At 43.0% G+C, this 13,381-nt stretch overlaps 1 protein-coding gene across 3 annotated transcripts in view; it reads left to right on the top strand.

Moving 5' to 3' along the window:
* Ccdc138 (coiled-coil domain containing 138) overlaps nt 1–11,658 on the top strand; it is a 58,190-nt gene extending 46,532 nt beyond the window's left edge. For all 3 annotated transcript variants that reach the window (XM_063229719.1, XM_063229718.1, XM_063229717.1), the window contains 2 exons: nt 4,349–4,487; nt 6,088–11,658. In XM_063229719.1, the coding sequence (XP_063085789.1) occupies nt 4,349–4,487; nt 6,088–6,253 (305 nt within the window). In that variant the 3' untranslated portion in view covers nt 6,254–11,658. The remainder of the gene's footprint in view (nt 1–4,348; nt 4,488–6,087) is intronic.
* The last annotated feature ends 1,723 nt before the right edge of the window (nt 11,659–13,381 follow it).

The following is a 13,381-nucleotide window of genomic DNA, read 5'->3' as shown; positions in this document are numbered from 1 at the left end:
CTCCTTTCTGAAGGAGCAGAAGTGACTGGTCTGTGCTCAGGGACTGCCCCTCATTTGCTGTGTGATTCAGAGCAAAATCTCCACCCGGAGTAGGTTTTATTATTTCCTAAAAAAAATTGTCTTCTTAAATACTTAAACTATTTATATATTTACTTTATTTTTCTATGAGAACATGTTTGTGACACATAATCCTCACATTCATCCTGGGGAACTGGTGACAGAGCACATGGCTGTCTTACTAAGTTGTGTTTTTATAAAAATATCTATGTAATACTATGCTTAACTATATTAAGCATGATGATGTGGACAAGTCTATTGAAAATAACAAGAGAAAGCATAGTAACTACGGTAGATCACCTAATATTGTGGTCTTATGTGTCTTTTTCATTACATGTTTTTCTAGGAATTTGTTTTGCTGTCTTGTTATGATTTATTTTTCCCTATAATATAGAGAGGATAGATATACATGTAGAAATTCATACATGGAAAGAATTTTTTGAACTAGTTACAGGAACAGAGTATATTGAAAACATTGTAGGACTTGAGAGCTGTTAATAAAACCGGTATGGATATCTTTTACATCTTGTCACCTTCAGAGTAGTTGCCTTTACTTTTAGACTTGATAACTATCAAGCATACCAAATTCGAATAAAATCAGCCAAGGCAAAACCGTGGTCTAACAAATCAGATTCAAATAAGATCAGTCATAGTAAGACAATGTAAGTAATATAGTGTTTCAGTTTAAGTTAATAGGAAATTAAGGATAGTTACCGTGGTATAACCTGCTATTTTTGGGTTAGATATCTGTGCCCTCAAATCTGATATGAGTGGACAGACTGGAACAAAATATAATCAAACTAAACAGAGTGAGAAGATTACTGTGACTTTTAAACCCTGATACACTATTAACAATGACCTCTGCTTTTTTTTTTATTATAGTGTATCAAAGCTATCTATACTAAAGATTATAGCTTACCGTCTCTGCCTCATGTCTGCTAGCCCACTTCATTGCTATAATTTGTCTAACTTACTCCCTCATTCCACTGTCTGCCCAGTTCATTGAGGCCTCTCTGCCACTGTTGCTGGAATCCTGGTATCCCTTCCTCTCTCTGTCTGGAATGTCCTTTCAGCACTCTCTGTAGGGTTAAGTTGGTGACCATGAACTTCCACAGTTTCTCCTTGTCTTGGAAACATCTTATTTCTCCATTAATTTTGAGAGAGAGTTTTTCTGGGTATATCAATCTTGGTTGAAATTATTTTCTTTCAGGGCTTAGACTATTTTCCCCCAGGCCATTCTTGATTTGAGAGTTTGTGTTGATAAGTCTGTTGTTATTTTGATAGTTTTCTTGTTGTAGGTAGTCTGCTTCTTTTCCCTAGCTGCTTTTAGTATTCTATTCTTTTGGTGGATTTCTGCAATCTTGATTATCATATGTCTGGGTATAGATCTGTTTGGCTGTAGGTGGCTGGAGTTCTGTATGCCTCATTTATCATTTCTTTTTCCTATGCTTGGGAAGTTTTCCTTTAATATATCTGTGAATATTCTTTGTAGCTCATTTTTGGTTACTCTTGCTTCCTCATTCGCATGCTTTATTCTTAAGTTATATGCTTTATTCTTAAGTTATGTATCCTTGCTTTATTCTTAAATTATATACTTTATTCTTAAGTTATGTATCCTAAGTTATGTATCCTTTTGTCTTCATGTGTATCCTTTTGTCTTGTGTATCCTTTAGTTGTTATGTATCCTAAGTTACCTAAATTATGTATCCTTTTGTAGTCATGTATATCCTTTTGTCTTGTGTATCCTTTAGTCATGTTGTAGCCTTTGAATTGTTTCTTTCTGGTTCCTCATTATTTTTAAGAGATCTTATCTTTCACAATCATATATTATAAATCTCTCTTCAAGTTTCAAAAGGCTAACTTTAGTTTCTGTCAGGGCATTTTGCCAGTTTTCAATGGAGTTTTTAGTTCTGGTAATCTCTTTGGATCTGTTTCATGTATTCTAGGTTAAGTTTAAATTCTTCATCAGAGGTTTCTCTTTTTCTGAGTCCCTCCATTCTTCCATCTGTGTTGTCTTGAGAGGGGCTTATCATTTCTTTAATTAGTCTCTTTATATCTTGTCTCACTTGGATCAGAAGTACAGTTTTAAATTCGTCTATGAGGTCATGAAGGTATTTCTTTATATTAGCTGATGCTGTGTCTTAGTATTGGATGATTGGTTCTCTTTTGTATTTACTTCTCCTGGGCTTATTATTCCAGGTTCAGCAGCTGGAGATTTTTTTATTTCTATCTCTTGTCATGTTTCTGATTTCTTTCAGACTGGTGTCCTGGGGGTCTCTGGCCCGCTCCATATTGCTTAGGGTCTTTCCAAAGTGTGCTGACTGGAGTTTTTGCTCAAATTTGCTATTATCTGAGGTACATGCAAGGATACAGGGATGGTGCAGGCTAGCCTCCAGCCTCTGTGTCAGACAATCTGTAAGTTAGGCTGTACCTTGTGGACGTCACAGAGTCGCAACTATTTTGTATCTGCTTATTGGGTCCCAAACAGAGGCGTGGTTCAGCCCCAGCAGACCCTGCCAGTTCTCTCTGTGCCAGGAGCGGCTGACTGATGTCACCACAGCGCAGGGCTCTGCCCAAATTCAAGCTGTCCTCTACTAGACCTCTCTGTGTCACTGACGCTGTCATGGCGCCAGACTCTGCCCAATTCCAAGATGTCCTCCACCAGTCCTCCCTGTGTCACTGACGCCATCATGGTGCTGGGCTCTGCCCAATTTCAAGATGTCTTCCACCAGACCTCTCTGCGCCAGGAGAGACTAGCTGATGTCACCATGGTGCCGGGCTCTGCCCAACTCCAAGATGTCCTCCACCAGTCCTCTCTGTGTAACTGATGCCGCGGTGGTGCCAGGATCTGCCCAATTCCAAGATGTCCTTGAGCCAGCGACAGCAGCCACAGGACCCAGTCCCTAGTACTCACTGGAACTCAATGCAGATCTTCCTCTTGGGTCCACTGTACACTGCACCACTTGTTTTTACTGTGTTCCCAGCATAGTGTGCATTGGTCAGAAAACTGCATGGTGTCTGGTTTCGGAGCTCTGGAGCTTCTCACAGTCTCCTCTGCCATGGCCAGGTGGCTTTGGCTGCTTCGCGGGTCCCAGGTCTCAATTTACAGCAGTCGCCAAGAGCCAATACAGCTTTTCCCCTTGCATCCACTGGTCACTGTGCCACGTCCTCCTGTTAAGGGTCCAGGATGCGCAGGCTCCCATTATCGGCAGCTGTGGTCTCAGCACGACCTTAGATCCTCTGGGCATGCCTAGTGCACCGTGGAACGGGGCTCAGTGAGCACATGGGGCTTCATCTTCATCTTCGGGGCTTCTCCATCTGTGCTTTTCCTTTTTCTTCCTAGTTTTATTTTTCCCTTTGGTTACTGCCTTGGTTAATAAGAATCTTTATCCATTCATCTGGCCCTTTCCATGTTGTCATATTCTAGCCTCTGATCTGATTTCTCCACAGAGACTCTGCACCTAACCCCCTAGCAAGTCGCCATTTTTTTTTTTTTTTTGTCTTTTTCCTTTTTATCGGTACCAGGGATCGAACTCACGACTGCCTGCTTGCAAGGCAAGCGCTTATGCTGCTGAGCTAAATCCCCAGCCCCAAGCTGCCATTTTTTAACCCCCCATGCGTAGAACCTCTAAATTTTTAGTTTTTAAAAAAATCTCTAGATTTACAGTTTCATTTTGTTTTTCAACTACAAAAAAACTCTTATTGCCAGTTATCTAAACTGAGCTTAATTCTGAGCTTGTTAAAGAAATTATGGGCCTGATGGTACACATCTATAATCCCAGCACTCAAGAGGCAGAAGTAGGAGGGTCTGTTCGAGTCTGAGGCCAGCCTGAACTACACAGTGAGACTCTGGCTCAAAAAAAGAAAAAGAAAGACTTTCACTTTTTTTTTGTTTTGTTTTTCAAACTTGGGATTTAGAGAATTTTGCTAGTATATGTGTGCGTCAGTAAATAATGACTGCATCTATTGTGGGAAATAGGTACCTGTGTGTATTGTACCTTGGTCCTTTTTATATCATCTTCTCATCTCTCCCACCCCAGAACCCCTCATGTCTCAATGGGTTTCTATTGAACTTTGTCTAGTATAAGTCTGACATTAGAGAAAATAATTTCTTCCCTTTGTGATAGTGAGATAGTGGACGTTTTAATTTTTCAAATGATAATTTCATCTTAAGTCTAAATATGAAGGAACGGAACTCTGGGTCATGTTTGTAAACCACCTTTGCAGTTCTGCTTTTGCTTGATCTCCTTCCCAGCTGTCCTGACGTAGGGCCTGGTGGTTTGTTTTGCAGAAGCCCTGCAGCCTTTCCTGGAAGCCTGCAGCAACTCTTCGTTTTTTCGTACTTGTTCTGTGCTGCTTCGAACCCCTAAGCTTGATCTTCAGATCCTAGAAAAGCTCAGTATTATTCTACAGAAACTTTCAAAAATCAAGTAAGAGTTTCATATTTCTAACATTTTTTATTGATACATATTTTATTGTGATCATTTTGGCCTTAATGAATTCAAGACCAGCTCAACTTTGATTGTGAAATCAAAATTTCTAATCTGTGTATACAGAAAAGTAAGATTCGTGACTATTAATACTTATCTGAGACCAGTATTTAACAATAGATAGTATATAATGGTATATAAAATTAAGAGCAGGTTGCTTGTTTTTTGAGGTGCTGGAGATTGAACCTGGATACTACTTATTACACACTGAATAAGTGCTAGATTGGAGCTACACTCCAGAGCCCTAAAAACAGGGTTAACAACCAAGCAATAGTAGCAGGACGGATCCCTATGCACTGGTATTCTCTGGTGCCATATGTGAAAATCAGAAGGATGATCACTGTAGTTTATAATTCCTCATTAATGTGCTGAAGGAAGTTGGGGAATGAGAATGAAGCAGGCAAAGTGATTTTAAATAATGTTGGCATCTGAGTTTATTAGGGCATTTAGAGGCTTCCTTCCACTGATTTGGGTTTTCTTCTGAGAATCAGAAGAAAATCTCCTCCTCCTCCGACTCATACACTGGTAGGACCACCTTTTAAATTATAAATGAAGGACATACATTTCAAGCTCTGTTTTACTTGAATTTGGTAGTCTCCTGTTTACTTTGAGGCAGATCCAGACAGCCACCCCTCACAGAGTAATTCTGACGCTGGTTCACCTTGTCTCTTGGTCCTGTCCCTGGCCCAGGATCTCCCCAGGCTGAGTTGTTCCTAGGCAGTGAGTACAGTGCACTTTCAGACTCACAGGTGAGGGCAGTGGGTATGTGAGCCCCGCTGGCGCCAAGCCTAGTGTGCCATGGTCAGTACTCTCGGCTCACCAGGTTGTTACTCCTGTTCTGGAATCAAGTCAGCATCCTGGCTCACTGCTTCACTTGGCTTGCAGACTGGGCCTCAACTCTGCTGACCTGAGATCAGTAAATCTACCTGCAGGCCGGGGGACAAGGGGCTGTGGTAACATTACCCCCAGATTGAATTCTTTTTTACCCCTCCCTTCTTTCATGTGATGTCTAAAAAGTGTCCCCAGAGTGCACATTTACTGTTCAACCAGAGCATGCCACTCTCCATGATGCATTTTGTAGTTCAGGTTCATTGCAGACTTAGTGGAAGGACCAGGGCAGAGCCTCAAGTGGGACCTCATCTGTAAGCAGGTGGTTGGCAGAGGCATGTGGTGGTCTCGATTGGGAGACAAGGAGCTGAGCACAGCATCCCAGGGTGGGACATCATGGAGCTGTGCCTGCCTGTCTGCATCCCCAGACCTCTACCAAAGTTAGCTCGCTCCAAACGCCCAGGTGCTGACTCTCATCCCCAGCAGTCTTCAGGTCTGGAAAGCCGACTCTTACCTTGGCTGGTTAACATAGCCTCCCAGGGAGCCTGTTTGATTTGTGTCCACACCCAGACCCTTCAGTCAGCTGTTTTCTCCACTGTGTCTAGAAGGAAAGAAATGCTGATTCCTCCCCCGACTCGTGAGTGACCGCTCAGGGTTGGTGGATGGATCTCCTCAGTGTATGTAAAGAAATAATATCCTGGCTCTCCTGCAGGAGTAACAAGAAGCTCTTCGAACTTTTCACCATTCACCTGATGCTTCAGGAGTTACAGCGCACGACGCATCCAGAGCACGCCTTTCTCTGCATCAACCTGAACTCCACGCTGTTCAACCTGGGTTTGACGAAGGGCAGTGGCCTGGCCTCCAGCGCAGGCCAGTAGGCTGGCCTGTGTCTGTGTCTATGGTACTCATCTGGTGCCTATCTGTAGAAGGGGAAAATCAGCAAAGTAGCTGCAATTTTACCAAGTTACCAGTAACATCATTTATCATGACAGATAACTAGGAAGATTTTTTTTTCAACTTGGTAAATGAAATCTATAAACACAATGGGCTTTTTGAAATATTTTTTAAGATAATATGAATGTACAAGATGGCATTTCCAGAATTTATAACACTGGCATTACTTTTTATAAAAGTCTTAGGAAAATTTTTTCTTAAAATTATGTGATTATTTGAAATAAAATTGGTGCTTAGGAGGGAACAGATAAACCATGTTTTCCTAACACAACAGAATCCTCCATTTGGAGGCAAAAGCATGTAAATTTTGTAAGGCCCTTTTCTCCTTTCACTGAGCCAAGCCAAGCACACATGGCCCAGAGCTGCACCTGGCCATAACGCAGATTTGCAAGCACGGCTCGTTAGGGTCCTTGGTGCCTCATCAGAGCTGTCACCAGTTTAAAAAAAAAAAAAAGTGCTTTCTTTAGATGAAAGGAAAGAAAATAGAACTTTCCTCCTGACTTTTTACCCTGATACCTAAGGTAGTTGTTTGAGAACAACTTGTGGAACCTTTCTCCATTTGCCTTTAACAGTTTCCTCTTAGCCCGGCATGGTAGTGTGCACCTATAATCCCGGTACTCAGGAGGCTGAGACAGGAGGATCACTATAACTTTGAAGCCAGGCTGAATTACATAGTGAGACCCTGTCTCAAACAAAATTCTTCTTTAGTCAGCCTTCCCAGGTATGTCTGTCATCGTTATAGCACACTACACCAGATTCAATCCTGTTTGTCCCTGAATAGACTTTGCCTTTCTTTTTGGAGAGCCACTCTGTCGAGAATTCTGGTTGACATGATCAGGTGTCAGAAGTGGGGTCTGAAGCAAGTTCTGTCCTTGAGGCCTAGCATCCCCCAGATTCGTGGGCACTCATCTGAGTCCACTTTGCCTTAGTGTATCTCCTGCAGCTTCCTGTTCTCCCTTTTGGTTGAGTTTTGACCCATTTGGTATCTGATTTGGGTGAGGCTGCCTTAGTAAAGGACCTTGTGTCCCTCCTAGGACTGTGAAAGACTGTTATGTCTCAGAAGCCCTTTCTGGGGTGACAACAGTTTTTTCTGGGTGGACATTCTTGGCTTTGATTTTAGTTGCTTACACACATCTGTAAATTATTTCACCCTTAACTGTTTTCATCCCTGCTAGTTTCTGAACATCTTTTGGAGAGCAAAAATAAGCACACATTGGTAGGCCTAGGTGGCAGTCCGAAGCCATTAGGATAGTCACCACCATGTCCGAGGTAGCCTACGTCCCAGAACAGTCTCCTGTCTAGGTCACAGGCAGGCACGGCTCCCTCTGGGCACAGAGAGGGCTCGGTCAGGGCTGGGCACCTAGGGCAAAGGCCGGCCGCCAGGTCACAAAAGCCTCTAAGTGAACAGAAGCATGCTGGGCTCAGAATCTGAGCCTTTCACAGGGTTTAGGGAATTTTCTTTTGGTTTGAAGGAATGAGTAGACAGTAGAACAGGGATAGCTTAGTGGGGACCCCTCCCGTCTCTCAGGAGCTATTCCTAGTCCCTATTTCTTTTCCCCACTAAATTTTCATACTCAAAGAAAACACAGAATGGGATTTTCAAAGTCCACAGCATATGGAGACTCCTTCTGTTGTGGCCCGGCTGGCTGTGTGCTGGCACATTCATTCTGGTACACTCCTCTGCACCTGAAAACCATGATACCAGGTGCAGAGGAGACTTGGGAGGAATCATTCAAGTTTTGTCATCTTATTTTTGTTAGGATCAGAGTGGAGCAAGGAGGTGCAGGGAGCTAAGTTACCCACCCCGAATCCACCATCCTATCACTCAACATTTGGAGTTGAACATGGGCTGAAGACCCTGAGTGTTGCACTCAGTCTCTGAAGACACCTTTCTGACATTAGCTATTTTAAAATTCTTCAGAAAAAAGATGCATCTATAAAAGGAAACAGCTTTAGGCTTTTAGAGGCAAGAAACTAAGACTAATGAAGCAAGGCTCATTATGTGCTTGGTGCCTCATCAGAGCTGTCACCAGTAAAAAAAAAAAAAAAAAGTGCTTTCTTTAGATGAAAGGAAAGAAAATAGAACTTTCCTCCACTTGCTGCGGCTCGACTTCTTTGAGCTGAAAAGAATATGTTGAAGAGGCACATTTGGATTCTTTAAATAATTAGTTGTGTTTAAAGACCATTTCAAACATAATTTTTAAAAGTAAATTTGGTGAATGTAAGTAGCTTAAAATTTTAAATGACTTTTCAATATTGTGTTTTATAAAATACATCTACTTAAAACTAGCTTCAAAAATCTTAATGCTGGGCACAGTGGCACACACCTGTAATCCCAGCACTTGGGAGGCTGAGGCATGAGGATTGCTGAGAGTTCGAGGCTAGCGTGCGCTACAAAGTGAGCTCGAGGCCATTCTGAACCATATAGTGAAACCTTACCTGAAAAAAGATTTTAAAAAAATATAGACAGAAAGAAAAGAAATCTTTTTGATAAATGCCTGGCATGGTGGTGACCACCTGGGAGGCGAGGCAGGAGGGTCATACATTTAAGCCCAGGCTATGTAAATTGGCAGCTTTGTGAGACCCTGTCCCAAAAATATTTTTAAAAAGGACAGGATGTCACTCAGTGCAAAGACCCTGAGTTCACTCCTCAGTACTGCTAGGTTAATAAATAGTAGATACTCATATTATTTATTATAAATAGTAGATATTCATTCGTCAAGGGAAAGCTTTTTTTTTTTCCTTTGATGCCGGGGATTGAACTTGTCATCTTGTGCTTGCCAGGCAGAATCTTGTGCCTCTGAGCTAAACCCCGATATTCATAAAATGTCAGAGCCTTTCCCAAGTAAGTTAGAAGCCCTCTTTTACAAATGGAAGCAGATCAGAGGTGTTGGTACTGTGTCCAAAGCTTGCTTGGAGATTTTTTGAAGGATTCTCGTCAAGCCGCCAGTCCTCTATAAAGTGAGGACACACCTGAAACAACAACCCATCTGATGCTGAAAGGGAGGAGGGTATTCATTTTTAAAGCCACCATGAAAGTGCTTTACCCAAAATCTGATCTGTAGATTATGTACCAAGGACAAATGAAATATTAAAAGTCTGCCTTGTAAGGTATTGGTAAAACTGGCCATCTGAGCAGTCACTTGAGCTACCATCAAAAATAAACTGGATCCAGCCGCCCTTTCTTCACCAGTCAGTGTTGCCCCTGCATGCTGCTCCCTCATGACCAGATAGCCTACCATCTGCCAGGTCCCTCTGTGTGATGTCTGTGAGCCTCAGCCGAGCCCACTGTCCCAGTCCTCGGTCCTCACTGCTGTCGCCACGCTCTGCCACCATGGGATACAGCCATCTCACCCTGGCCGTGCCGCCTCATCTCTGTCTTACAGCTGGGTGAGAAAAGGAGGATGAAATAAAGGTTTCCTGCTTTTCTCCCTCCTCTCCCATTCCCTTGAGATTGGGGCTGACAGGGAAGAGAGTGTTTCTAATGATCAGTTCCTTGAATTGTGGCTCCTATAGATTTGGTCCTGAGTGCCCATTTTTTGTGACTCAGCCTCCCAGAAGCAGTGCCTGTTTCACTTGCTCCTGTCTGCAGTTTGTCAGGGGCAGCTCTGCTTTTGGAGCCTTTACTGCTGTCCTCGCCTTCCTGGGCCATGGATGGGGAAATTGATCTTGAGGGGAGCAGCATCTTTCGCACCTTCCCCGGCGACCACGGGGTGGGGGTGGGGGCAGGCCATCTAGGTTCCTTGGCTATGAGAACAAGTAAAGTAGGTGTTTCTTCAGTGACTCTGGCTTTTGCATCTAAAAGTACTACTTTTCAGAGAGTTCTCATCCTGAACAGCTGTCCTGCTGGTACTTGTGGAAAGACTTGACTCTAAAGAGAAGAAAGGCTTTTATAAATCAGACTTTCTGTCAGAAAAATGGGAACTAACCCTAAATGCTTTCCGAGTCACATGACTTAGGTAAGGTGCTCATAAAATGAAAATGCAGATGTCTGAAGAATTGTCAGTGTGCATTTTTCACCTGGGTTTTCTGACAAGGACAGTTTGTGCTCATCTCTGCAAAACGATTTAAGATCCTAAAATGCAGATCTCCCCCAAGAGCAGAGCCTGTAGCAAAGATAGATCGCATGGTGCTTATGTCACAGGAGTAAAAGGCAAAAAGCACGCGTAACTCTTAACCCACTTTCTTAGCTTCTGTGATACTTTAAATATTTGCTCTTGTCAAAAAAAAAAAAAAGGTGATGGCTAACATTATCTACTGGATCATAAATTTTCATAAGAAATCCAAAATAATTGTTAAAAATAAGTTATGACAAAACTTACAAAAAGTAAGTTATAACAAAGTTATAACAAAATTATTTGGTGATTAAAATCTTAGTTTACTTTTAGCCTTTTATTACAAATCATATATACATGTATATCATGCATATATTACAAGCTACATACACCAAATAATTGTATGAAAAGGTGTGTTTAAAAATTAAGAAATTTGTATTATAATATGTTGATATGAGAATCAAAATCAAGAATCAAAATTGCTTACTTGCTAAATTTTCACTATAAATCAAGGCTGTTGAAAGAAATTCCAGTTAACATCTGTAATCTTGTATACATAGTGCAAAAAGATGTATTTTGGGTTTAAAAATTATTTTAAAAGGTGACATGCTTTCAAGAAAAAATGTTTAATTCCAAGGTTTTCAAAACGTAGATTTAGAAAGAAGCACAAGCCGAGCATTTAGCTCAGCAGGATAAGCACCTGCCTGGCAAGTGTAAGGTCCTGAGTTCAATCCCTGTTACAAAAAAAAGAAAAGCCAGAAAGTAGAAGATGTATTTTTAGGCTTAATAAATGAAAAGCCTTTTTTTTTTTTTTTTGAAGAAAACGTCTCTTCAGGCCAAAATAAAAGAAAGAGCATCTGTGGGTATTGCAAGCACAAACACCGAAGTCTGCCGTGGTTTCCTTCCTGGTCACTGCTTGTTGCATGTGTGGAAATAATCAGGCCACTTCAGTGAGCCTGAACTCTTTGTGTACAGATTAGCCTTATTTTCATTATCATTGCTAAAAGTGGGACAACTATAAATTAATTTTTTAAAAGCATGTTTTGAAAGCAAGACCTGTACTACACCTGCTACTGGATTTAAAAGACATTGTGCTCTGCTCAATGTCTTTTAAAAAAATCTGTTGTGAATCAGATGAATTCTCCTGGTTTACCCTACTAGCTCATCCCATAGGGTCACCCTCAGCCTGTGGTCACTTGATTTGTTCATCTGGTTGCTGTCCGATTTGGGTTGGTGACTCAAAACCAATATATAAATATAAAGTTGGTTCATGATATTGCTGTTAGTTTTGTTCTGCATGATACTGTTAAACTGTACTTACTGCTGGTCAGACTTTTACAAGTACATCTCCTGGCAAGATAATGGCCCAGTGGTTTAAAATGACAGCCAGCATCTGTGAACTGACAAAGTCCACCTGAGCAGGGCCCTCCAGGTAGAATTGTCCAGAAGCCACTCCTTGCAAACCCTTCTGCTCACATACAGCTGAAGAGGTTGGCAGCCTCCTGGTTCCCCCCAGCAGCTGGACGGGCCTGCACCGTCCTGCACACCGAGCTGTGCTGTGGTCCAGCTATGCAGGAGGCAGCGGAGCCAGGATTAGAGAAGTCTGAGCAGCCAAGTAAGGCCCCTCTCAGAAGTACAGAAGGCCTTGGAAAAAGAACTTGATCAGAATAAAAACGATAACCTAAGAAAAGCAAGGAAGCTGACTACAAAAATGTTTAGAAATAAACAACATTGTAGATAACTGGGAATATAACTGATCAGACCGTATCTTGCAGCCAGGACCCTCAACAGCAGGAGGATGGGTGAACAGACCATGGCATCTCTGCCAAGTGAAATGTTAGCGACAGAGGAGTGCACGCTCCAGACACGAAGACACAGGACACTCAACACACACTACTGAACAAAGATGCCCCCAAAAGGCTGCTGCTGGATACTGCACCTCTACAGTGCCACAGGAGGCCAGACAATAGGGGCTTACCCAAGGTCAAGGTTTGCAAGGGAGAGAGGAGAGGACACCAACAGGACAGGCTTTCCGAGATGCCATGATGGTAGAGACAAAACTATACATTACCCAGTGGTGCATAGAGGCAAGGGACCTGCTCTGTGGGACACTGGTGGTGGATATGTCCCCACACGTGTGTCCTAATCTGTGCCTGGAGGGCTCTGAGGGCAGGGACCTGCTCTGTATGACACTGTGATAGTGGCTATGTCCTCATGGGTGTGTCCTAGCCTGTGCCTGAAGACTTGAGGGCAGGGGACTCCTCTGTTTGACACTGTTGGTGGATGCATCCTCACACATGTGTCCTAGCCTTTGAATGGAGGACTCAGAGAGGGCCTCCTCCTTAGACCCTAATGGCTGAAACCTCTCAATTCTGAGGTCCTGGTGACACTCTAATAATGGTCACATTATTAGTCCAGTGCTCAGAGGTCTGCTCTTCACTATTTCTCACTTTTGTTCCCTAGCCACGGTTGTGCCCCATGCTCCACCACGGCCTGCAGCCTAGCCACAGCCTCTCCCACAACCTTAGCGTGGCAGCCAACAGGCCTTACCATGCCCAACCTGGGACCATGAGCCACAATGCGTCTCACTCTTTAAATGCTGACCCCTTGGCACTGTTGCAGTGACAGCAGCTGACTGATAACTGTCCCATGTCCCTGCTGCTGCTGCAGCTGCTGCTGCATGACCATTTGTGTGTGTCAGGAGAGGCCTCCTCCAGGCCCCAGACTCTAGAGGTCTGCTCTCGGCCCTATCCCAGTGAGAGCATTCTCTGACTCCCCAAGCGTGGGAGGATGTGGGAAGACCAAGCAGATCTACCCCATAAGGTCTCTGTGTAGGCACGTGTAGGCAGAGGCCATGATCTAAGAGCCTACTCACCCCTGCTGGCCTTTGAGCTAGGGTGAGAAATGACCACTGCATTTGGGGGAAGGTTTGTTACACAGCAGTAGCTGCATGGTACACTGCTTTGTGAACTACCTGACAGCTTGGAAGCATTGCCT

This window comes from Cavia porcellus, unplaced genomic scaffold, assembly GCF_034190915.1.
Source record: "Cavia porcellus strain 051 isolate PalLab524CR breed Dunkin Hartley unplaced genomic scaffold, mCavPor4.1 scaffold_18, whole genome shotgun sequence".
NCBI classification, from domain to species: domain Eukaryota; kingdom Metazoa; phylum Chordata; class Mammalia; order Rodentia; family Caviidae; genus Cavia; species Cavia porcellus.
Note: the sequence above shows the minus strand (reverse complement) of the source record. Positions and strands in the feature narration are given on the sequence as shown.